Source organism: Gobio gobio (assembly GCF_949357685.1).
Source record: "Gobio gobio genome assembly, chromosome: 10".
Classification (NCBI taxonomy): domain Eukaryota; kingdom Metazoa; phylum Chordata; class Actinopteri; order Cypriniformes; family Gobionidae; genus Gobio; species Gobio gobio.
In genome coordinates this window covers 48,921,343-48,947,815 of record NC_137116.1, presented here as the reverse complement: position 1 = coordinate 48,947,815, position 26,473 = coordinate 48,921,343, and the positions used below count along the sequence as shown (strand labels likewise).

General features: G+C 37.1%; 1 protein-coding gene across 1 annotated transcript; it reads right to left on the bottom strand.

Annotated features, from left to right (window-relative positions):
* Nucleotides 1-43: 43 nt before the first annotated feature.
* On the bottom strand, nucleotides 44-18,680 carry cabp4 (calcium binding protein 4). Its single transcript, XM_079828238.1, has 8 exons — nucleotides 18,538-18,680; nucleotides 12,323-12,358; nucleotides 12,049-12,241; nucleotides 7,224-7,254; nucleotides 2,492-2,635; nucleotides 1,763-1,872; nucleotides 1,449-1,596; nucleotides 44-207 (listed from the first exon to the last, which is right to left on the bottom strand). The coding sequence occupies exons 2-8, from the start codon at nucleotides 12,355-12,357 to the stop codon at nucleotides 179-181; spliced, it is 690 nt and encodes a 229-aa protein (XP_079684364.1). The 5' UTR covers nucleotide 12,358; nucleotides 18,538-18,680; the 3' UTR covers nucleotides 44-178.
* Between the last annotated feature and the right edge of the window lie 7,793 nt (nucleotides 18,681-26,473).

Below are 26,473 nucleotides of genomic sequence, written 5' to 3'. Positions count from 1 at the left end.
TTAGAATAGTCCACCATCCTAGATCAAACAAGCAGAACTTTTTACACAGTTTCAGACCTTTATTGAATACAAATACAGTTCTACATAAACCTCAGCAATTCATGCACTGCACCGTATTTAACAACTTGACTGACAGGTTTGATAATTGAAGATTGAGCTTATATGGAAAACCCCGCAGCTATCGGAGAGACAGCATCATGACAAACTCTGAAAGAGACAAAACGGAGACAAAAGTGTCAGTTAATATAAGTTCTTGGTTGATATCTAGTATTCAACTAGTTTACTACTTGTTCTCGATGAGGTGTGAGGCCTTTTCCCTAGAATGTCACTTAAGGGGTTCCGTAGTGCAAAACACCGCAGGTGGGGCAAACATCCCCCGTGGGTCTTATGGTGGTAACGTTAACGTTATAGTCTAGATCAGGGGGTTTTATTGAAAAAGTTCTTCTTCAGGTTTATACATCCAACATTAAGTATAGCCAATTTAAGTTAGGAAACAATTAGTTGTATTTATAAAGTCACACTTACTATTTTATCTAACCGTTTAAATGTTGTTGTTGTTGTTGTTGTTTTTCCATACATAAAAATCTATAGATGGATTTTAGGAAGGGGGTCCCTCATAAAAGGTTCATCATAATTGGGGGTCTTTTGCATCATAAAGTTTGAAAACCCCTGATTTAGATAAAGCCTATCTCTCTAGCCTACTCTACCATATATATATATATATATATATATATATATATATATATATATATATATATATATATATATATATATATATATATATATATATATATATATATATATATATATATATATATATATATATATATATATATATATATATATATATATATATATATATATATATATATATATATTATACCCTAGGCTACAAACATTTTCCACAATAGGCCAGAAAAGAGACACATTTACTTCAAGTGAAAATTCATCTCCTAGCCACTAGAAAGCGCTGTTGCTGTTGTTTTTACTGACTTAAAGGAATAGTTCACCCAAAAATGAAAATTCTGTCATCATTTACTCAACATCAAATTTATCCAAACCTGTATGAATTTATTTCTTCTGCTGAACGCAAAAGAAGATATTTTGAAAGATGTGGGTAGCTGAACAGATGGTGGTCCCCATTGACTTCCATAATATGAAAAAAAATGACTATGTTCAGAACAACTTGAGGGTAAGTAAATAATGACAGAATTTTGATTTTTGGGTGAACTGTACCTTTAAACGTGTTACTTTTACTTTAGTAACTTAAGTTACATTTGGTTAGTGTTTTGCATGTTTAGTGTTTTGCTCTCCTCTCTTTTGCTCGTTCACTGCTCAGTGAATCTTTATCTATTCTGCTCAATAGTCCAGAGAAAGTCTTCTCTCCTGTAAACTTCTGCATCAGTTCCCAAAGTAGTACATATTCTAAAACAGTCTGCTTTCCTTACCATCAAAGTCCACGTTCCCGTCTCCGTTGAGGTCGATGTCTGTCAGAATTTCTTCCAGTTCCCCTTTCTTCAGTTTCTCACCGAGCAATGTCTTTGTGGACTCTTTCAGCTCCTCAAAGGTGATCCGTCCATCACCGTCTGAGTCAAACTAAGACAGACATTGAGGATATTCAGAGTTTTGTGAAGTTATAATATTATTTATGGGTTGGAAAAATATATATATCACGGTTTGATGTTTGTGGGGTTTTGTTCTCTATTTAATGTACACTTTAAAGTGAGCTCCCTTTGAAGGCAACTTTAGAGTGCATATTCACCTGTTTGAAAGCGCAGTGCAGCTCCCTGAGACCGACCATATGAGCAGTCTCAGCCAACATCCTGGGCCCCATTAATTCACAGAAATCATCAAAGTCCACATGACCTCCCCCTACAAACACACACATGCCACATAAACACACTTATTTTGACATTTAAACTGACACACACTACCGTTCAAAAGTTTAGAGTTGGTCATTTTTTAATCTTTTTGTCTCTTATGCTCACCAAGGCTGCGTTTATTCAATCAAAAATACATTAAAAATAGTAATATTGTGACATTATTACAATTTAAAATAACTATTAAATACTTTTTAAGATGTAATTTATTCCTGTGATGATAAAGCTGAATTTTCATCTTCAGTGTCACGTGATCCTTCAGAAATCATTCTAATAGGCTGATTTGCTGCTCAAGAAACATTCATTAATGTTGAAGACAGTTGTGCTGCTCCATATTCTTGTGGAAACTGTCATTCTTCATTTTTCAGGATTCTTTGATGAATAAAAAGTTCAAAAGAACAGCATTTATTAGTAGAAATCTAATTTTATAAATGTCTTTACTGTCACTTTCCAATAAATGAATGTGTCCTTGCTGAATAAAAGTATTTCTTTCAACAAAAAAAACGTACTGACCTCAAACTTTTGAACAGAGTAGGTCAAAAGCTAAGGCAGGGTATAAATAGACACACACATGGCATCATCTGAAACTGTTATCAAGCCCACACACTCACATTTCATTTTGATCTGCTGAATGATCTCAATCAGTTCCATCTCTGTTGGCATGTATCCCATGGTTCTCATGCAGTCGGCAACATCTTTGTAGTGCAAATACCCATCCTGGTCATAGTCAAACTCTTTAAATGCTACATGGAGCTCTGAAGGGTAAAGAAATGTAATCACATTTAATCTCATCCGCCAACTTTTCTTCAACTTACAGTATATAGTATTCTGCTATTTGTAATTGGCCACATTATTAACATTAATATTATTATTATTTTTTTTTTCACATACAGATTGTTTTCTGAATGGCTCCAAAGAAAGATTAAAGTGTGTGTGTGTGTGTGTGGGGTGGGGGGGTCCTGGTATTCTTTATATTTATGGGAACCAAATTTCCCTAAATATAGTACTATTACCAATACATTTTGACCTTGTGGGGACTTTTTTTTGGTCCCCATTAGGAAACAAGTAATCACACAGAATCTGGCAAATCTAAAATAGCAGAATGTTTTCTGTGATGGGTATAGGTTTAGGGGTAGGGTTAGTGTAAAATAAACAGTTTGTACAGTATAAAAGACATTCCGTCTATGTAAAGTCCCTATAAAACAAACCCGATGTGAGTGAGTGTGTGTATGTTTTTCTATCCCGATGGGGGACTCATGGGGACCTGTGTCACCTTGGGACCTAAATTGAGGTCCTCATGAGGAAACAAGCTTATAAATCATACAGAATGAGGGGTTTTTTTTAAATTAAAAAATGCATTAAGTTTTCTGTGATGGGTTGGTTCGTAGGCTTAGTGTAAAGGGATAGAATATACAGTTTGTTCAGTATAGAGTCCCCACAATAATAGCGAACCAGACGTGTGTGTGTGTGTGTGTGTGTGTGTGTGTGTGTGTGTGTGTGTGTGTGTGTGTGTGTGTGTGTGTGTGTGTGTGTGTGTGTGTGTGTGTGTGTGTGTGTGTGTGTGTGTGTGTGTGTGTGTGTGTGTGTGTGTGTGTGTGTGTGTGTGTGTGTGTGTGTGTGTGTGTGTAAGTAGTGTTATTTATTGCCACTTTCCTTGAGTATGATACACTTTGGTGTCCTATTTTTTTTAACTATTAGAGGTACAAATCCAATGTTTTTATTGTAATATTAGATGTGTTCTCATAATAATAAAACATAGGTCCATCTTACCCTAACATAAGACGTTGCTAGTTTAAAACACATTTGTCTGTTTCCCCTCTTAAAATGGTGGCCTGTCACACATTAGCAGTCTTGACCTTCTTAACTGTATCCAAATTGTATTCATTATTTATACAAATTGTATGTCATTATTTGTACAAAATGTATTATTTTATTATAATTTGTCATTAATTAAAATGCTGCTCCTCTTTAATTTACATTTATAAAAAAAAAATCACACATCAGGATTTTAAACTGCATTTGAATCAATGTTGCTAAAATTGCAAATCTAATATTCATTCAAATTAATTGAAAATTCAACACTATTTGAAAAGAAATATATTTCTGAAGATCCTATTATGTACCATACTGTATCATACTCATACTCTTCTAGACATGAATGGTAAATATGTGTATTTGAGTGTGTATGTAGTTGTGGGAAAAGTAACTTTTAAATGTAATGTATTACAATATTGAGTAACTCCCTTAAAGTAGTTATTTTTAATTGAAAGTAATGTGTTGTTACTTTTGCGTTACTTTTTCTGACCTGGGCTGGGTTTGCTTGTTTTTTTTATAACAAAAAAATTATTTTGGCAAATGTAAAAGCCCTTTTCGCACCAAATTTGAAATAATAAGCCGGAAAAGCAAATTCACGCCTGTACAGTAGAGGGCGCAGCTCAGACAAACCTTTCAGCTGTGCTGCTATTCTGGATCACAGAAGAATAGGATGCAGGAGAAGAAAGTTCAACACTCTTACTTTAGCAATTGAAATAAATAAAATTAAACTCAAATGTTATATTTATCTAATGTAATGTTTGCTTATTAGTATGGTTAAACTGGATCATTCAAGGTCAGCAGCACAGACACTTAATAAAGTAAGAATAAATTTCACCTAAAAATGAAAATTATCTTAAAAGTTATAAGAGTTAGAGTTATATTAAAAAAAGTCCTGGCTAATCCAAGCTTTATAATGGCAGTGAATTGTTGCCTCATTTATGAAGTTCATTAAAGTGCACAACTATCCATCATATAACTGCTCCACACAAGCCTGGCTCCGTCCTCCTACGTACTTCCACTCAATTTTTAAATTCCTTCAGTACTCCGTCTGGGATTGAGGTATATTCTCTGGTTTTCTCCAGTCAAATTTTAACCGGTCCAATCAGCGAACAGAGGGAGTGGCTGAGAACGATGACGTTGATGTCGTGCGCTAGTTTGAGATGACATACGTCACAACCAAATGTTAGCGATTGGTTATGGCAGATCCAGAGTGGCTCTGGGCAGATCCAGTAGTTTTAAACTTCAAGTACCCGCCTTCAAGGAAGTTAAAGCTTGTCAATGGAGAGTGGCCAGACTCTCTGTTCAAATGAAATGTACAAGCCTGGTAGGAGCAGGTTAGCTCCACACGGCTCCGGGGGGTTCTTCTGAAGCGAAGAGATGCATTTGTGTAAGAAAAATATCCCAATTTTTTAAACTTTATAGAATACAATAAGGCCCAATTCTACCCCTTAGCCCTTCCCTTTCCCCTGCCCCTTCGTTTTGCGCGTTCACGTGAAGGGGTAGGGGTGTCTTGATTCTCTTTTGGCAGGAGTGGTAGGGGTAAGGGAAAGGGCCAGATAGCCCTTCAAACGAAGATTTTTCAGGACCACACTTCGAACGAAGGGGTATGATGAGTTTCCCTCCACCGACTACCGTCCATGCTGCTAGAATGTGTGTATGTTGCCACTCGGGATCGATCACTTGTGTGTCGCCTGGCTGCCAGTTTCTCCGTAGTTTGCTAAACACACTATTTGAGTGATTTGAACTCATTAATAATAGTTTAAATATATATATTTGGTCATCCTTCATAACGCAGTCAATATTTACATCACTCTTGCGTTACCAGGGCAATGACTGACTTGACGTATAACGTATGAACATTATCGCAGCACCACAGTAGATAACGAAACCATATCCGTACCGGCCGGCTCGGATCGGCACGGAATGGAGCGGTTAATAAACAAAGAGAACAGTTTGGCCCGATGGAAAAGCGGCTTCACTAGTCTTGTATGTTCTGTATCATTCTGTATCATATAGGAAACTCTGGCTCATACGTTTTTGAACTGAAAAAGAGCGCCATTTTATTAAGTCCAAACACAGCGCAAAACTCTGTTGGGAGTGAGTAATTTGTTTAACGTGCTCGCGCCTGATTTCTGTTAGATATAGCCTACGCACTTCATTGCTGTTCATACTGGTTAAATGTCACAGGACACTAATAAAAGAAACGAGGTATGATGACGTGTGATGATGTGTAATAGTATAGTAGTGGTGTCCCATTTCTTAGGGGAATATTTTCACCCCTACGCCTTGGCAGTCTGTTTCAAGGGGCAAGAGGAACGGGTAGGTGTAGGGGTAGAGGAAGGCGAAGGGGTATGAAATAGAATTGGGATTGGGCCTAAATAAATTCCGGTGGAAGGCCGTACGCAATTCGACTTACGACCTGACGCGTTGTATAGGTGCACCGCAAGCTTTGACGCCTCTCGCGGATATTCCTGGGCAACAAACTCAAGCCCCTCTTCTCTTATATATCGAAATCATCCGCCATTTCTCTTTAACAATTCTCATTTTAGACTCTAATTCATGACTAGTGTTTTGTTTTGCTCTATCCTCTGCGCTTCTGCGTTGGTCAATACGCATGCGTCAAGGGTTCAAGGGTTACTCTTTCGCCGTAAATTGATGCGTATGGCAATCGGCGAAAGTTATTTATTTTAGTCTATTAAGTTTTAAATATGGATATTTTTCTTACACAAACGCACCACTTTGCTTCAGAAGGCCTTTATTAACCCCCGGAGCCGTGTGGAGCAGTTATATGATGGATAGATGCACTTTTATGAGCTTCATAAATGAGGCAACAATTCACTGCCATTATAAAGCTTGGATTAGCCAGGACTTTTTTAATATAACTCCGATTGTATTCGTCTGAAAGAAGAATGTCATATACACCTAGGATGACTTGAGGGTGAGTAAATCATGGGATAATTTTCATTTTTGGGTGAACTAACCCTTTAAATCAGAATATTATTTAACATATTTTTGCAGGTTTGCGTAGTATTCTGAGTTTGCATTTTACTGTTTTTATTCATTTAGAAGAACACTGAATCTGTTTTTGTGCAAGTGCATTTAGTCTAGAGCTACAGTAACCATCATGTTTACATGGCGCATACAATGTAATAGGAGAAAAAAGTAATCTGATTACGTTACTTGCTTTACTTGTAATGCATTTCCCGTCAAGACTAATTTAACTTTACATTAGGATATGCTACATACCGTACTAGTTATATAATCCATATGTCGATGCAACTTAAGCATGCCATCAGCACAAGTTTACTCACTGCTCTGGTATTATTAATGCTGCTTACTTCTCCATCCGCTGTATGCCATTCACCATTCATGACAATACCTAATTTTTTTATACAATTTATTTGTGTCAGATGTTATTGAATTTTGTCAGTTGTTTATCTCGCACTGAGTGTGTGTAGCATTTGTATAGTGTCTGTCTAGACGCTGCGCAAAGGGGTCGGAAATTAAATATGCATGTTTTGTACATACCATCTAGTTCCTCTGGCAGTAAATCTCTGTCCTGGTGAAAATAATTGTGGGAGAGAGAGAAAGGTAGAGATGAGAGAGCAAAATGACAATGAGGGGAAAAAAATGTGACATAAAAAACAGCTAAATATGGAAATTATTACAGCATGAGAGCTGAGCACCCTTGGAGACATTGCCCATTTTTAATCACTAATAAACTGAGGTTTATGTTAGCACGCTTATCAAAGCTGCTCAGTGGCACAATGACGCATGAGAGAGAGAGAGAGAGTGTGTGTGTGTGTGTGGGGGGGGGGGGGGGGGGGGTTTAATTGGATTACACCATAACATGTCCTACCATGCCTCACATCAACGCTCATACAAATAAAGAACAGGGAGAGATGCTGGGACATTTTTTTATCATTTTGCAGACATAAAATGCGTAAATGGTTAAGGTTAGAAGAGGAATGGTTTATAGATGATTATCGCATATTATTATTATAAAATATTGTTGCATTTAATAAATGGATATCCTCACATGCAGTTTTATTCAGATTCATGGACATATGCATGCTTTAATATGATTCAATCTTACAAATACACATGCAAATAAAGTAAATCTGACTTAATTTTTGACTGAAATACAAACACGTGCATATCTGTACATGAATGTATGCACATTTATTTCTTTTATGAAGTTGCATGTGATTATTTTTTTTAAATTAAATGCAGTTCATTAGAATTTCTTCTGGCATGAAGCTTATTTTGTACTGTAGACTTTGAAATGCAAATGATTTACATAATGGTAAAGCGTGCAAATTTTGAGCCACTATAGCTTCATGAAATGAAATTCCAAAAATTGTGTTTTCCTGTCTTCCATTGATCATTAACACAAGCAGATGCTTTCAGTTTATAATTGACACCGACTACCGTAGCAAGCCTAATAATGGGTGTATGTAGGCTATATTAAAACTTTTATGTGGCCTAATTGATTTGTAAGGCTTTGCTAAGAGAAATAGTCGGATTTTTGGTGCCCAAAGGCATTGCCGTCTTTCAAATGTTTCATTCACTGCATTTATTGGACTTTTGACCTCCGAATTCCCTAAAACACATATTTATTATAAAAAAATAATGCATTACTCATAGGCTTCTCTGGAAGAGGGAGCAGTTATGCAACTTGGTGAGTTGCTTCAGGCTATTTACCCATAGATATATGCTAATAGGGTCCCTTGTCTATCTGTTGTTATTTCATTCATCCCTCCAATCTGCCAAGCAGAAGTCATGGAGCTTTAGGCAGTGCATACATTGGTATATTTTCCAGTTTGTGTCGGAGCACCTTTGTCTTGTTTGTCTCTTAGACTCTATCCATTATCTCTCTCTTACTCTTCTTCAGTCGCTCTGTTTTCTGGCTTTTTTCTTGCTCGCTGGCTCTCTCTGATCTCCAGACGTACTCTTGAAAATATAATCAAGCGCCCCTGAGTTTAAACGACTATGATTCAATGAATCGTGACAGATTCATAGCATCAGTTTTAACGGCAGGAGCAAGATGCTTGCTTAGGTCTGGGCTTCAGTGTACCAAAATAACTTGACTTGGCACTTGTTATTGACCTGATTGAGGCGGAAGGTAGCGCGTTGACAGGCGGCAATATTTTCTCAGCAGATATATCACAGATTATGAACCTGACCTCGTGCTAAATAAAGACGCATTGATCCTGGATATAGGATCCAAAATAATCCGAAATAAGTCAAACAAACTGGCTAACATTGGACACCTATAAAAGGTTCACCTGTCTCAAAACATCTTAAATCTAAGCTAGTTGGATGTTAGTTTGTTTGTTTGGTCTCTCGTGCTGGTTTTAGAGTGGTTTTGGGTGCTTTTTAACTGGTCTGAGTAGCTAAACCATCTTAACGCCAGTTTAGCCAGAATAGGAGACTGTCTTAAACCAGCTAAGACCTGCTGAGGATGGTTCGTTTTTCCCAGTACTATGGTGATACCATGGTATACAGCGATTGATGCTGAATCGGCGTTGTTATTGTAAACTAAAACTATTAAAAATCATTTGAGATAATTGAAGTAAAGCTGAAATAAAATAATATATAGCCTAAATATTAGATGAAAGCTTAAACTTAATTAACTTTAACTGGAAAGTAGAGATGTTAGAATATCTAGTTTAAGTACTAAAATGTAAAACTAATATTTTAGCTAATATTAAAAAATGAAGAAATATGACAAAATTGGTTAGAACTTAAGCTAAAATTCAATTGAAAACTGACAAATAATAAAAATACAATAATAGTATATAAATAATAGCTATTGTGCTGAATGCACCTACAAAAAAAGTTCCTTGGTATCACCTTATTTTTGGGACATGGTACTTTAGCAAAACCATGTTTCTGAATGTGTACCATAGTAATACAAGGATTGTAGAGAAAGTTACCTCAGGGTAATTTTATTTTTAATATTCCTGTAATTTTGTCACGTTGTTCGTGTTGCTATATTACATTTACATTTAGCAGACGCTTTTATCCAAAGCGACTTACAAATGAGAGCAATAGAAGCAACTAGAACGGTCAAGGGCTACAGTATGCAAGTGCTGTAACAAGTCTCAGTTAATCTAACACAGAACACACGACAATTTTTTTGTTTTGTTTTTTTTTTAAATAAATTAGACAGACAGAAAATGAATCGAATGGAATGTTAAGTGCTATTCTTGATTGGTTAGGTGCTGCTGGAAAAGACGTGTCTTTAGCCGTTTTTTGAAAATGGCTACAGACTCGGCGGCTCGAATTGAGATCGGCAGGTCATTCCACCAGGTGGGGGCAGTCCAGGAAAAGGTCTGTGAGAGTGATTTCATGCCTCTTTGGTATGGCACTACAAGGCGTCGTTCACTGGCAGACCGTAAGCTCCTGGAGGGTGTGTAAGTCTGAACAAGCGAGTTTAGGTATATTGGTGCAGAGCCAGTGGTTGCTTTGAAGGCGAGCACCAGTGACTTGAATTTGATGCGAGCAGCTATTGGCAGCCAGTGGAGACTGATGAAGAGAGAGCTATATGCTGGTTGTTTTGTACATTATGGACTATTTTGTCTTAGTGGGAGCTTTAAAGTCATAGTATGTAAATTTCGGCGCTAGAGGTCGCTTATTTAAAACAATAACAAAGACGTAGCTTGATGATGCCGTGAATGAGCGTGGAATCATTGGAGTTGTCGTCTTCCCTTCCACACCCAATCCAACGGGATTCAGGCAGTAATCATGTTCATGGGTGAGCAAATGTTTTATAAACGTTACTGTGGCCTGGGACATTTTACATTGCTGTTTTTATTATGCTTATATGCCACAATTGGCCGATAGTGCTCCTTTCGTTTTGTTGTTTATTTTACGATTAAAGTTACAGGTAACGTCCGTCTCCTTCCGTGAACTTGAACTTTGTTACAGTTACTTTTGATCACTTAAATTCACATTATTTTATTTCATTGAAGTACCTTTGAGTAGCATGTACTGTAAATACCTTAGTACATGAATATGATAATCATTGATATAAAAGCTGATGGTATCAGCACACAACCCGTTCTCACTCCCAAGGCGTCAAAGTCCGAAGCATGGTCAAGTGCTTTCCGCGTCACAATAAAGACGCTAAAGGTACCCCTAGGCATCACTATATCGACGCGCTGGGTGCTCCATTCATTTCAATGAGAAACCTTTGGCGTCATACACAGAGGCGTTGGGTATGGGAACGTTATCGTCATGATGATCATATATTGGGTTATGATTTTGCCAATATGACACTTTGGACTATGATTCTCAATTTAAATCAGCCAGCATAATTTTATTTACGCTATCTAGACACATTTTAAAATGTAACCCAACCCCATTCCATCCCTAAACCTACCCATTTGTGTGGTATATAAAACGCAGATATAACAGGCAGAGTCGACTGCATGCACAATTTATTCAAAAAGTACAAATATTCCGAGGCCCGCAGAAGATCACGAACACATTAAATTTCAAATATTGCCGCCCGTTATGTCAGTTTTCATAGTGAAATTTCATTGGCTCTTGTATGTCTCGTGACCCATTGCGTCATTACGTCAGCTTTGATTGTAAAATGTAATTGGCTCTCGTGTGTCTTGTGACTGAATGCGTCATGCTAAAGAGGCGTACGTGTGTATTATTTGAATGAGATATGAATGAGTGCATTAACTGAGTGGAGGGATCATCTTCTCAGCGATTAAAACATTAAGATCAACTCTGTTCTTTACATAAAGACATCGTGGGACTTCAGAAGACTTGGGATGCAACATGAGTTAATACTTTTATACTGTTTTTGGTCCGTTTTTGCAATAAATAGATGTGACTGTACTTGTATTTGCCTGTTATGTGTTTTATATTGTTTAGAAGTGGGTAGGTTTAGGGTAGGAGTTGGGTTAGCAGCTCCAAAATATAAAAGTAACCTTTAAATATGAATAAAATATCAATAAAATCATGTCTGCTTTTACAAATGCAAAGAATAACATGCGTCTTGATCTGACGCTTTGGGTAAACAACTGAAATGAATGGAGCACCCAGCGCGTCAATATAGTGACGCCTAGGGGTGACTTTAGCGTCTTCGATGTGACGCGGAAGGCACTTGACCATGCTTCGGATTTTGATGCCTTGGGAGTGAGAACGGGTTGCAGCACAGTATGTGAGAGAGTGATTACCATATTTAAATACTGCTCCAAGAAAGAAAAAAAAGAAAGAAAGGCATGGTATTACCATAGTAGCATTCGGTACCTTTACTGTTATTGTAAACATTTAAATGTATATCACTAGACAAAACTAGCAAGGATAAATCTAAAGATCTACTCTAGTTTACCTGTCCAAAGAGAGCATTAAGGTACTGTGTATACGCCGCAGCAATAGCTGAATTCTGGCTTAATCTACTGCCACGGCTTTCTTGGCTGCCAGATGAGCCCCTGTGACCCGAGTTTTTCGAGTCTTTGGAGGAGTTACGAAGAGCAGAGCGTGGAGGATGAGCGTCTGATGAGGACGGAGGACCAGAGGAGCTGCTAAAGGGAGAGAAGATCGGTAGTGACCACAACGCACATTACCTCAACCAATGCAAGTATTGCTTTAGAGCCATCTCATACCTTTCTTTTGAAGATGTTTTACTCCTCTGAGACATGCTAGTAGATAAAAAAGGAGAGAGGGGAGATTATATAACGTTGTTCTTTCCCATCTCGTTTGAGAATCCGTTCACATTGACATTGTAGTAACATTTATTGCAACCATGCCCTGTCCATTGACATTAACATGTATAAAGCATAGCAGCAGCTTTCTGGCCAAGCCACTGCTGTTTTACCCTAGAGTTCAGTGTTTGGGCAGAGGCCTGATTCCGCTTGAGAGAATGCCCATTGGGTTGCTTACTGGCATTATAATAGTTAAAAAGGTCATAGGCTGGAATTACAATGACCGTTCCAAATGGCAGCAGTTTGATGCTATTGTTTTCCCTTTAGATTGGCTTCTTTTTGAAGAGAAGGACACACGGCATAATCAAACGCACGCTAGCGGCAGATCCAAGAGGACGGACTGTTCCTCCGAGCACTGAATTGAATTACAATGGAGGGCGACAGGCGCGCCAGACAGCCTATAAATTACAATCAACAGTTTAATATGCCCAAGCAAAGCAGCAAACCTCTGTCTGTCCTCTGCCCATCAAAGAAGTCATTAAAACTAAATTGTCAGTGGCTCCTTACAAGCAACAAGCATACATTCAAAACGAGCAAATCATTCACACAGAAACATTTACTTCTTAATGCCCTGGTGTTTTGATTCTGTATAAATCAGTCGTCCTCCGTTCAACGTTAGGAAAATAAATGTTCCATTAGAAAAGGGAAATGCCAAAAGAAATCTCTTACTTCAAGAGCAAAGTGTGACTTCTGCTTTAAATTACTGATTGTAATCGTTAAAAGAGATCTCAAATTAATCCAAGACCAAATTATGATAAACAGTGTTATCCACATTTAGAGTTGAATAGTTGGGCACCAGAAATCCCATTCTTTTTTTCCCAGGGAATTGAATTTTAAATATAACTTAAAGATAAAGCATTAAAGACAGACATTCTGTGAGCTATAAGGTTGTTTGATGGTATATGGTTTTACTGAAGCAATCTTTTTTAATATTCATGTCCAACAGATGAAAAACAGCATCACCCATGATTCTGCAAAGAAATCTCCACCAATCAGAGAACCGGCAAATCATGTCTAAAGAATTATTTAGTGCCCACCCACTCCCATGAAGCACTGTGAATGACATAAGTCAATTTCCCTATACGGTTTCAAACGATTTATGTACATGCTTATTTTGCGATAAACAAAATATGTTGTTTGTATACATATAATCAACATCTTTAAATGAATATACACCAATCAGGCATAACATTATAATATTGTGTTGGCCTAATATTGTGCTGTGGTATCTGGCACCAAGATGTTATCAGCAGATCCTTTAAGTCCTGTAAGTTGCGAGGTGGGGACTCCGTGGATCGGACTTGTTTGTTCAGCACATCCCACAGATGCTCGATTGGATTGAGTTCTGGGGAATTTGGGGGCCAAATCAACACCTCAAACTCGTTGTTGTGCTCCTCAAACCATTCCTGAAGCATTTTTGCTTTGTGGCAGAGCACATTATCTGCTGAAAGAGGGTTTCCCAGCAGAACATTGCCCAAAGCATCACATTGCCTCCTCTGGCTTGCCTTCTTCCCATAGTGCATCCTGGTGCCATGTGTTCCCCAGGTAAGCCACGAACACGCACCCGGCCATCCATGTGATGCAAAAGAAAACGTGATTCATCAGACCAGGCCACCTTCTTCCATTGCTCCGTGGTCAAGCGCTGATGCTCACGTGCCCAATGTTGGTGCTTTCGGCGGTGGACAGGGGTCAGCATGGGCACCCTGACTGGTCTGTGGCTATGCAGCCCCATACGCAACAAACTGCGATGCACTGTGTATTCTGACACCTTTCAAGTTAAATTAATCTAGGCTACAGGTAAAATATTCAGTAATTTCCATTGAATCAATATATCATGTCCACATATTTATTTATATACTCGCTAAATATATTTCTTAAATGAGTCTTTAAATCTCCTCACTTTGAAAAAGCAGCACTCTGGTTGTGTCATATTTGATGTGTTGGAAAAAGCTGGCTTTGATAAATCAATATGTTGGCATTAATAAATTAAATCTGAAGAAACTGTAAAGCTTACTTTCGGAAATATCTAATTACTTTTGAGTCTTCATGGAGCAGTCACAGCAAACTGATTATTCATATTTGAATAGATGAGATGTACTAAAAGACGTGAGATCCTTCTGCTCTTGGTAATTTGGTGAAATTTATTTCAGTGGACTTGTGACACTCACCATGAGGAAAAACCTGCCTCGCTAATCGACAAGAGTTATTAAACTAAGTGACCAATTGCTGTCAATCAGCACGTTGACACAAGCAATTTCAGCTCCTAATTCCTCTAATTGGAATAATTTAACAGAGGAGTGTGGGGATAATTATGGAACTGATCGAATCGTCTAAAAGAGAGCCAAAGCTGTGCTGGGGCAAAGAAGACGAGATTTCTCCATTCCACCCCCCTAATTACGATAAGATACTGGTTCTTTTTTGATGCGACTTGTGATATACAGAAAGTAATTACTTCTTAAATGACATACGAGATGATCGGTTTGCTGGATTGCTGCAAACTGACATTCCTGCACCTTGTTTTTTAGTGAAGTTTTGATGTGAAGTTTTTTTTTTTTATAGAAGCCACCTTTCAGAGCTGGCCTTCAAAAAATGACGGCGTCTGACAGATGCAGATTAGATCGAACGTGGACCTTCAGAGATAGAAATCTTTCACACCCTGAAAGACTCAATCACATTGAGATATCTGTTCTAGCCAAGGGCACCAGATACAGGCTTTCAAATGGCTTTGTCTTGCTGTTTGACAGGTGAATGATGTTAGAACTATGATAAACTTTAGTTACTTTTCTAATGTCAAATAATATCACTTTACATTGATTTAAAGCAACCAACTGCAAGAAAATCACCCCAAGAAGTTAAAATAGATTGGAAGAAACCTTAGAAAGTCTTATATCTAATATCTACATTATAAGCTTAATGATTTCAGTCATTTGTTTTTGTACAAGATGTGTAGGGAAGCCCATTTTTGCATCAGAGAAAAAAAAAAAGTGTTTATATTTAATAATTGCTATTTTATTTCTCCCAATTGTTACTATTATCTTGCAATGTGAATTTATCTCATAACTGCAACTTTAAAGGGTTAGTTCAACCAAAAATGGAAAACAAGATATTTTTGTTGAAATGCGAAGGCTCAGTGAGGCCTCCATAGGGAGCAAAGCAATTTACATTCTCAAGATCCATTAATGTACTAAAAACATATTTAAATCGGTTCATGTGAGTACAGTGGTTCAATATTAATATTATAAGCGACGATCATATTTGTGGTGCGCCAAAAAAAAACTAAATAATGATTTATATAGTGATAACCGATTTCAAAACACTGCTTCATGAAGCTTCGGAGTGTATCGTCGATTCAGTGGTTCGGATTGCGTGTCAAACCACCAAACTGCTGAAATCACATGACTTTGCCACTCCGAACCACTGAATCGACTCGCTGATTCGATACGCTCCAAAGCTTCATGCTGAATTTTGTTTAAATCGGTTAAATCGTTATTTCGGTTTTTGTTGGCGCACCAAAAATATTCTTGTCGCTTTATAATATTAATATTGAACCACTTTACTCACATGGACCGATTTAAATTATTTTTTAGAACATTGATGGATCTTGAGAGTGTAAATTGCTTTGCTCCCTATATGGAGGTCTCACTGAGCGTTCAGATTTCAACAAAAATATCTTCATTTGTGCCATGAAGATGAACGGAGGTCTTACAGGTGTGGAACGGCATGAGGGTGAGTAATAAATTACATTATTTTCATTTTTGGGTGAACCCTTTAACAGTAGGACGTTATTTCTTGTAATTGCAATTGCTATTTTTGTTTTTCATAATTGCAACTTTATTTGTCACGTTTACATCTTCATATCTCACAATTGTGACCTTTTTTTTATCTAGCAGTTTTAACTTTGTTTCACAATCTCACTTTATTTCTCATTTTAAACGTTATTTTACTATTTGCTTAATTGTTACTCCGTGGCGAAAACAGGCCTCTATAAATATGGGGACCAAATGTCCCACACGTATAGTAAAACCTTAAAGGATTAGTTCACTTCAAAATGAAAATTTCCTGATATTTTACTAGCCCCCATCACATCCAAGATGTTCATGTCTTTCTTTCGTCATCTTTTTTGAGGAAAACATTCCAGGATTTTTCTCCTCATCATAGACTTCCATGGCAACCAAAATTTTGAAGGTCCAAATCAATGCAGTCTCAAAGGAAGGGCTTCAGAGGCTCTGCGCGATCCCAGATGAGGAATAGGGTCTTATCTAGCCAAACCATCGGCCATTTTAAAAATAAAATAAAAATGAATATACTTTTTAACCTAAATTGCTCATCTTGTGCTGCTCTGTGACGTGCCAATGATTGCTTAATCACGTCGGAAAGGTCACGGTAGACGGAAGTACCGCCCCTGTGTTTACAAAGCGCTCGTGCGAAGACTAATACAAACGCCCATTAGCAAAAAAAAAAGGTAAAACAACGATTTCGGTCGATTTTGGAGGTGAAGATGGAGTGTTTTTTTGGTAAAGGGTGTTTGTATTAGTCATTGCACGTTTGCTTGGGCGGTACTTCCACCTACGTCTAGTGTGACCTTTCCGACGTGATTGCGCAATCCGTGGCACGTCGCAGAGCAGCGCAAGATGAGCAATTTATGTTTAAAAAATATTTATTTTTATTTTTATTTTTTTAAATGACCAATGGTTTCGCTAGATAAGACCCTATTCCTCGTCTGGGATGGCGCAGAGCCTCTGAAGCCCTTCCTTTGAAACTGCAGTGATTTGGACCTTCAACATTTTGGTCGCCATGGAAGTCAATGATGAGGAGAAAAATCCTGGAATGTTTTCCTCAAAAAACTTACTTTCTTTTCGACTGAAGAAAGAAAGACATGAACATCTTGGATGAGATGGGGGTGAGTAAAATATCAGGACATTTTCATTTTGAAGTGAACTAATCCTTTAAGGAAAATGGATTGTTGTTATGAATATATAAAAATACAAAAAGTGTGGGTTAGGTTTAGGGTGTAGAAAATATCATTAGCTCATAAAAAAATAGAAATGATAGAAAAACATTCACTACCATTAAAGAAGTCATATGCTCACCAAAGCATTTATTTGATCATAAATACAGTGATATTGTGAAATATTATTACAATTCAAAATGACTGTTTTCTATGTTAATATATTTTTAAAATGTAATATATTTGTGTGATGACACTGTCACATAATATTTCAGAAATCAATCTAATATGCTGATTTGCTGCTCAAGAAATATTTCTTCTTATTATCAAAGTTGAAAACAGTTGTGTTTCTTAATATTTTTGTGGAAACTGATGCACTTTTTTTCGGGATTCTTTGATGGACATTTTTCAAAAGCAGTTAATTGAATCTTTTGAATCAAACATAAAAAATGTTACTGTCACTTTTGATCTATTTAATGTGTTCTTGCTGAGTAAATGAATTGTTTCTTTTGAGCAGTGTGCATGTGTTCTAAGGATGTACAAAACAGTAGTTGAAGCCTCTTGTTCACTATATCTGCCTTGTTTTGTGATCTCATGAGATCCATCACACGGCCTTTGGCACTAGATCAATCACAGATTGCAAGAACTTTCCTGGGTTACATCTGAAAACAAGCCACAGAACAATACCCATGGAATGTTCAGACTGGCGCGATCGATCCCCATTACCGATTTTGTGTCATGGCGCTGAAATGAGGCCGGCCCCCTCTTTTGCCATTACGGACACGCAGCGATGGGATTTATCTTGCTCGGCCTGCCAGCCCCTGACAATCCACTATCAGCTGCTGTTACATCTAAACGCAACTTTACATCTGACTGACTGCATTCAACGGCTCATCATCACTTCTCTTTGGCTGTCATTCATGTCCTCAACATTACTGTAATTATTCAGTAATTATGGTCTGACGGCTTCTCTTCCTGTCAGTTTCTGTACTAATACTGCAAAGCTTTTGAAAAAGATTGCCGCTGTGGCTGTCACTATGTGCCTGATATGTTACTGTTTGTTGTTTGAAGTCAATTAGGCCCTTTAGCAACTGCGGAAAATTATTTCTGCAAGAATGAGTTTATGCAAAATACTCTCAAATCTTAATACAATATATTTTCAGCTTACCTTCAGAAGGTGAAGAGCAAAATGTACAGTCCAGAAAAACGAGAGTCAATCTTTTCAAATCAATTCCTCCTCCTCTGAGAGAACATGTAGATTGAGTGTAGAAAGTGACCCTTCACCCTCCCTTGATAATCCAGGCAGGTGATAATCTGTCTAAATATGTTTGGATTATCATGTGAGATGAGCATGTTGATGATGTGTTTGGATTAAGCCGTGCAAGTGTTCCCGAATGTGACTTTGTCTGTAATTTGCATGTACATGCATTTAACAGATCAACATGGTTATAAAACTACCGGGGATAGTTGTCGCAAAGGGCTATGTCTCAGTAACTATATGTCAACTTTATGTCAAAAGTCCAAAGGCAGAAATGTGTGTTTCTATTATCCTGTGCTGGTATTATTTATAATATATACTGTTATAGTATCATATTTTTCTTTCAATTTTAGTTTTATCAATTGTAGTACTTTAACTTACACTTATCTTTATTTCAGTTAGTTGCCAAGGCAACATTTCTAAATGATTTTAATAGTTTAACAGTAACAACACTATTTTCTGACTGTCTTGTTTTTAGTAAGTTTATTTGTCATAAACAATATACTTAGACATAGACAATAAACGTAGACAAGTTGTCACAGGTTATAACGTTTATACAGTTGAAATATATCAAAATATTTGGTAACATTTACTTAAAGCCTTTATACAGTCATATGGAGAAAAAAAAAGACTCCCTATTGAATTGTATGGTTTTATATCAGGGCATAAAAAAAATAATCTGGTAGGTGGCAGGTCTTAAAATTAGGTAAACAAATCCTCAGATGAACAACAATACATGACATATTACACTGTGTCTTTATTTATTTAACAAAAATAAAGCCAAAATGAGCAATCCATGGGTAAAAAACTAAGTAGGGGAGAGCGGGGCACAACCTAACGCGGGGTTAGTTGTAACACGCATGGTTTAACACTTTCCACACATGCCAGGATGACCAAACTTACTGTATTTACTAGTTGCCATATCAACATTATTTAGAGAAAAAATTGCACTAAAATCAAAAATATTTGGAAGATATTACTGAACATTTATTTAACCATAGGAGATTTCTTGATTTTATTTTTCATCTTTGGTTTTTTTTTATTTTATTTTTTTTATAAATAAGACAAATCTGATATTATTTTAATGTTAAATCTGTTATTTAACAGTTGAGATGGTTCTTTAATGCTGATCTAATCAGCAGAAGACACGAGCCGGGGTTAAATCCCAGTTGCGCAGGCGGGGTGTGTTGTAACACTGCGTTACAATGAGCCCCTATTAGAAATATGCTATTATATTCTATACTTTTATGAATTCTTTTGAGAAACCATGAGAAAAGGGTGAATAATGACTGACAGTCTGAAATTATTCATTATTATTATGTTTTTAACTATGCTGTATAGCTGTATTTAGCGATTGTGTTTGTTGTCAAACTCAAAAATTAGTATATTTTATTATGATAAAAGAGACATTATTTTATTTTAAAAGGTTAAAAATTTTATTTTATTGACAACATTTTTAGTTTGTCTTGGATATTTTTTTGATTATATCAGATAACATTTTAAGCTGTCATTTGGTCATGTTACAATGTACCCCCACCGGGGCATGTTGTCACATTTCACTTCCATTCTTTCGGGGTAAATCAAGAAAAAAGTATACACTGTATTAATGAAACAAAACCACATAATCGTACTAGACGTGTGAAATAAATACTCAGAACCCCAAGTGGATTTACACAAAAAACGTTATCTCCCCTACTCCCTTCCATAGGAATTAAGAGGGTCAGTAACGGTCAGGCGCTGCTAATCAAATGCCTTTGATTAATTGATCATCAGCAATTGTGATCACCTCTATAAAAGCATGCAGTTTTGAAAGTTTTCTGGTCTGGAGCATTCAGGTGTGTGTTAACCCAGTTCCAAGGAGGAAAGACATCAGCAATGATCTTAGAGAAGCAATTGTTGCGGCCATCAATCTGCGAAGGACTTCCAAACCATTTGAAATCCATCCTTCTACAGCGAGGAAGATTATTCACAAGTGGAAAACATTCAAGGCTTTTGCCAGTCTTCCCAGGAATGGACTTCACAAATTCACCCCAAACTCAGTGAAATCGCAAAACACCCAAGAACTACACCCCAGACTCTACATGCCTCAGTTAACATATTAAATGTTAACGTTTATGACGTTACTATTAGAAAAAGACGGGACAAGTATGGCGTGTTTGGAAGGGTTGCCAGGAGAAAGCTGCTTCTCTCTAAAAAGAACATGGCAGGATAGCTTAGGTTTGCAAAGTTGCATCTGAACAAACCTCAAGACTTCTAGAACAATTTCCTCAAGTTGGATGAGACCAAAGTGGAGATGTTTGGCCATAATGGACAGCGCCAAGTTAGGTAAAAACCAAACACCGCATATCAGCACAAACACCTCATACTAACTGTCCATCACGCTGATGGAGGGCTGATGATTTTTGGCTTGTTTTGCAGCCACAGGACCTGGACACCTTGCAGTCATTGAGTTAACCATGAACTCCTCTGTGGACCAAAGTATTTTAGAATCAATTGTGAGGCCATCCGTCTGACAGCTAAAGCTCGGCCAAAATTGGGTCATGCAACAGGACAATGATCCCAAGCACACCAGCAAATCTACAACAGAATGTCTGAAAAAGAAAAGTCCAGACCTCATCCTGACTGAAGTGCTGTGGCAAGAGCTGTGCATAAACAAATGCCCACAAATCTGAAAATTGTTAATTCTAAAGGGTGTATTTCCCTTTCACATGACTGTATAATTCATTAATAATGCCTTGTAATGCAGTGGATGATATACTTAATAATTGTAACCACAGTTATAATATATGATAATACTTATCTATTCATTGAACACATCTTTAGAACACATGGCAAACAACCAATTTCAGATGTAATGCATTTTAACTTTGGCTACAATTATTTTTGAAAAGATATAATGCATTAATCTACATTATGAATAACTTTATAATGCATTATACATAAAGGCTTTAAGTAAAGTGTTTCCCAGTATTTTATTTGGTTAACATTTGGTCAATGTTGTGACCCTAAAGGATCACCACAAACAAGCGAAGACGAGCATGATATATGAGAAACATTTGAGCTTTTATTTGACAAAGACTGGTCAAAATTGAATTTCCAACTCAAGCCAAGAGATAAACGGACACGAAGACTAGTCCCAGCAAGCAAATTTGCTTTTAAAAGACGTTTATAGCTGTCCAAACACAGCCCTGACGTCTAGGCTAAAACAAGGCAAAATTTGGGCTGTCAGTGAAAATTTAACAGACGTCATAGCCCAGGAATAGACTAGTCATCTAGAACATGAACAAAGAAAGGAAACCAAACACCTTGTAATCACTGTTGACTTTTGATGGAATATCATACATCTTGCAAGCTATTTTGGCAAAAACAACATGTAATAAAAATCAGGGTTATTTAGGCTAGAAGTGGTTACTCATAGCCGGACTATATACACTGTAAAAAAATCCAACTCACAAAAATTTAGACTAATGATTATGTTTTAGTTAACTGGATAAAATGCAAAAAAGTTTGCTTAACTTGTGAAAAGATGTTGGTTCAAGAATCATTGGACCAACCTAGTATTAATTGTAAATTCGATTTGTAAATGCAAGTTAACAAGCATACAAGTTGCAGCAAGTTAACAATGCATTCTGGGTACATCATGCAAAACTTATCCATGGCTCCCAGAATGCATTGCAGCTAGAAGCATGTCACCATTGTTGAGATTCATAGGCTGATTCTTGATGTTTGTGGGAGTAAATCTCACAGGAGGTCAAAGTGATTAGTGTACAATCGGTTTTAAACCTTAGTCAGATTTTCTGATTAAAACCGTGCTGGCTCTTTTCTAGAATCACAATTAAAAAAAAGTTAATAGTATATTGCTCATATTAATCTCAGTCATAAGATCAGTGAATTCAGCTGCTACATAATGATTATATTCAATATAATTATGATTATAAATTATATCGAGCAGCTGACAGCATTTGATTGTGTTTTCTCTTGCTTTTCTTGCCAAACATTAAAAAGTCGTCAAACTGCCCAACTAAAGAAAACACTCATCACTATGATGGTGAAATAAAAAATAAAAAAAACTATAAAAACTCAATCAGCTGAACAAAAGATCTTAAATTGGGAGACATGTGACCTTACTCAGTTAATCGAGTTAAGTTAACTACTTTGTTTAAAAGTTGAGTAAACTCAAAAAAGCTGTGCAGCAAGTTGCCTTACAATTTTAAGTTATGTCAACTTTTTTTATTTTATTTTTTTACAGTGTATCGGGTCTAGTTAACCGAGACTGTGAAATGGTGGCTATTGCTTGCGGGGGTGGATTGTCACGGAGTCCCGAAAGAAAATGGACACCCACACTGAGGGGAAGACACTTCTTGAATAGAGAAGAAAACCTTGTTTTACTATTTTTGGCTTTATTGTACAATTTTACTGGCACATCTTGTGACAGTATTACCCCAATAACAACAGTAAACTGTAATGGTCTAATTTAAAGGGCACCTATTATGGCATTTAAAATGTTCCAAATATTGTTTTAGAAGTCCCCAACAACAGTTTTGCATGCATGCAATGATATGCATTATTCTTATAATATGCATTTATTTTTACCTGTTTTGACAGCGATTCTCAAATGATTCCTTTAGTGATTCACTTTTCAAAACCCAGCCTTTACGTGACGCTAATCTGCGGTGATTGGTCCGATGACCCAGTCAGTTGTGATTGGTATAGTCTGTGCCGTCTATGGTCTGTGCAGATATTTTCGGAAACGGAACGCCCATCAAAGTCTTATAGTGACAGTAATTTGTTAATATGTGAAAATGCGCAGATGTCACTTATGTGTTGTTTTCAATTCATACTGGCAGCCGGAGGGCGCTCTGTGCACATGTAGTCCATATATGGTACAGACAGACGAAGAAGATACCATGTGCCATAATAGAGGTCCATAATAAAAGCTTCCTGAGATCGCGAAACAAGCAAATAGAGACATTTGAAGACTAATAAACACACAATCGCGACGATGTATGGTTTGTCTTCAAGCCACTTAGTCTTCAAATGCTCATCCTTGGGCAGATGAAAAAAGTTTGCTTTTGAGTCGCACTTCAGAACACAGTCTCGTCGCCATGATGTTTTCTAGTTTTCACTGGCGTCTTGGAGCGCAATAAGTGGGCGTATCGTATTCAAATAACTTGACAAGTTGACGTCATCTAGTCAGAGAAAAAGCTTCGGTCTTCTAACGATTCTTAAAAATGACTCAGTCGACTCTTACTTTTGAAAGAAAATAACTATATATACGGTGCACTGTCATATTTCAAACTTTGCAGGATGTTTTTGTTCACTTAGATCTATGTTACACACTACATGAAAGGTAAATTTCAAAATTCCATGATAGGTGCTCTTTAAAAAATAATAATTTAAAAAAATGTTACCATTGTTGTGTTTTGCATGCTGAATATTGAAGTCTATGTGTGACTCAAACATGTATTTATTAAGTCAACTTATGTGATGTTCTTCCAAAATTTGTAGTTGTGTTGCCAATAACATTCAAGATGACTTTGGGAAATTAGTGAATATAACTAGAGAAAGATAACTGCAGAAGTGGAGCAATTGACCCGCCTCAAAAAACTTTTGCGTCGCCTGTTTTTTTTGCTTTGCAAAATTGTACTCAAACCAGTCAAGTAATGTTAACTTGGGTTTTCTGAGTAACAAAGGCATAGCATGCAAACAGTACAGATTACTAAATTGGTTTAAGTAAGTTCAACAAATTATTGGACATTTAAGTAAAGTTATCTAAAAAGTGTTAGTAAGAACAACTGTTGGATTTTTTACAGAAAGTACAGCCGACAGGGGTGTCACAGTCAAACTTGCCGTTGAATTTGTTTAATTTTTCATAATTGCTTTACTGTTGAAAAGCCTTTAAAAAGACTGGCTCCATTGTGACAGCTTACTGACAACATGTGCAGCCACTGGGCCACGTTTTCACAAAAGATCGATGAGTGTTAAATGAACCGCTTTCTTTTTCCTGGCCAATGACGGTGGAAATGATCAATAGCATTTTTGTAGCCAAGACTCTAATGTACGTGTCTATATAAAAATTGATCTCGACTAAAAAAGTGTGACAGCTAGCACTGTTCTGCCCTATACTGTTTCTGTGTCCCGTGGAGGAAAATACAGATCCACCGGTTGACCACGTCAGTCAGGCGAGTTAATGATTCCAACTTTCTTCACAAAGTCTGAAAGAACACTTAACATGGCAGTGACAGCTGATTGCAAGGTTCATGAATGTAATTACAGCCGAGACAATAATAAACTCTCAACTATTGCATATAATAAGGTTGTAATGAAAGGCTGTCATGAAGGCTGTCATGTATTTAGGAGCAGTTTGGATACATCATTGCATGGACTTTTAATTAAGCCACATAACTTAACCCTCGGGCAGAGACTCATCTTGTTACCAGACAATGTCTCGAAGATAATCATTAACATTTTTAATTAAGATAAAAAATGTATAGTAATACAGGCGGGTATGAATTCAAAGTTCATAATAAAGCTTTATAATGAAAAGTTGCATAATTAAATCTCTAATTTGTGCTCAGAGCAAAATATACAGCTGGCCAAGAAACACAAAAACCTCTTCGGTGCTGTTTCTGTATATCTCTAAGGCTAGGAAAAGGAGAATGTAAAACAAAAACATGCAGGATCACATACAGTTACCTAATGTACATTATGCTTAATTTCCATTTGCATAATTATCCCAGATGTTTTTTTAATGTATTCATGACTCATAGAAAGGTCACGGGTTCACGTTATTTCAAGATGATATTATTCATGCTGCTTACACAATGGCAACTATTTTCAGCAGCTTATTTAGTTAAATTCACTGCGCGTCTTAGTAAATTAGCTTTCTTAAACATGGACTGCAAATCTGTCAAAACACTGTCCATCAACTTTCAAGCCTGAGATGAGAGCAAGAGTCATTATTGATGTTTTCTTGGCCTCTGTTCTTCCCTCTTGTCCTTCATGGCATTTGTCAAAAGAAAGCGAGACATTTTTTTTGCAGTTCTCTCTCCTAATCGCTGCTTGGCGGGGGGTAATGTTTAGGTGAGCATGCCGGGAGAGATGCTGTCATAGTCTATTACTTACTTATGCTTACTGTGCTCAAAAAAAAGGCCTGATTTCGCGTTGCACATTTTCCCTCGCAACTTTTTTTTTTTCTTTTCAAAAGGCAAGTCAAGCAATAATGTTATTCTAGTGTGAGCTCCCAATAGACGTGGGCCATTTAAAACCGAGCAACAAAACCGGAGTCAGCGAATTAAACTCGCACTGCTGATACATAAACTCCATATTCAGGGAAATGACAGGATACAGTTATACACGGAATATACACGGATCAAAAACCAAGGAAAGCAAGAAAGTTGTTATTGTGCGGCTCGCATCGCAGCGCGTGATAATGTTTAAGTTTCAGTGGGTGGCAGTGTGTTCATCCATGCGGGCTGTGGGTAGCGCTAGGTGTGTTTTTGAACATGGCCTGTCATTAGGGTTCAGGTGTGATGGTGCGGAATGCAAGAGGTGACTAATGATGCTGCATGAGCACATAATGGCAGCATTCAGCTTCATTAAACATGGCTTTAAAAATCGCTAGACACATCAAAAGATAAGATGTCTCATGCTGGCATGTGCATCTACACGGACTACATCAACTACATGGTCTCACACATGGAGAGATGTATGAGGGCCAACACTCAAAAACAGACCATTGTCATACACACATTTTCTTCTTCTTCAATGTATAAATATATTTGCTCATATCAATTTGATTTTTCTCTACCAGTCCGTTAAAAATGCATATGGGCTAATAGAACGA

What these genes read in the sequence shown, in the direction of transcription:
- cabp4 (XM_079828238.1), bottom strand. Translation starts at nt 12,357, where the DNA reads ATGTCTCAGAGGAGTAAAACATCTTCAAAAGAAAG. An exon ending in ACTGCCAGAGGAACTAGATG is followed by an intron (nt 2,636 to 7,223) that starts GTATGTACAAAA and finishes TTTACCCTTCAG; the next exon opens with AGCTCCATGTAGCATTTAAA. An exon ending in CGGGAACGTGGACTTTGATG is followed by an intron (nt 208 to 1,448) that starts GTAAGGAAAGCA and finishes TGTCTCTTTCAG; the next exon opens with AGTTTGTCATGATGCTGTCT.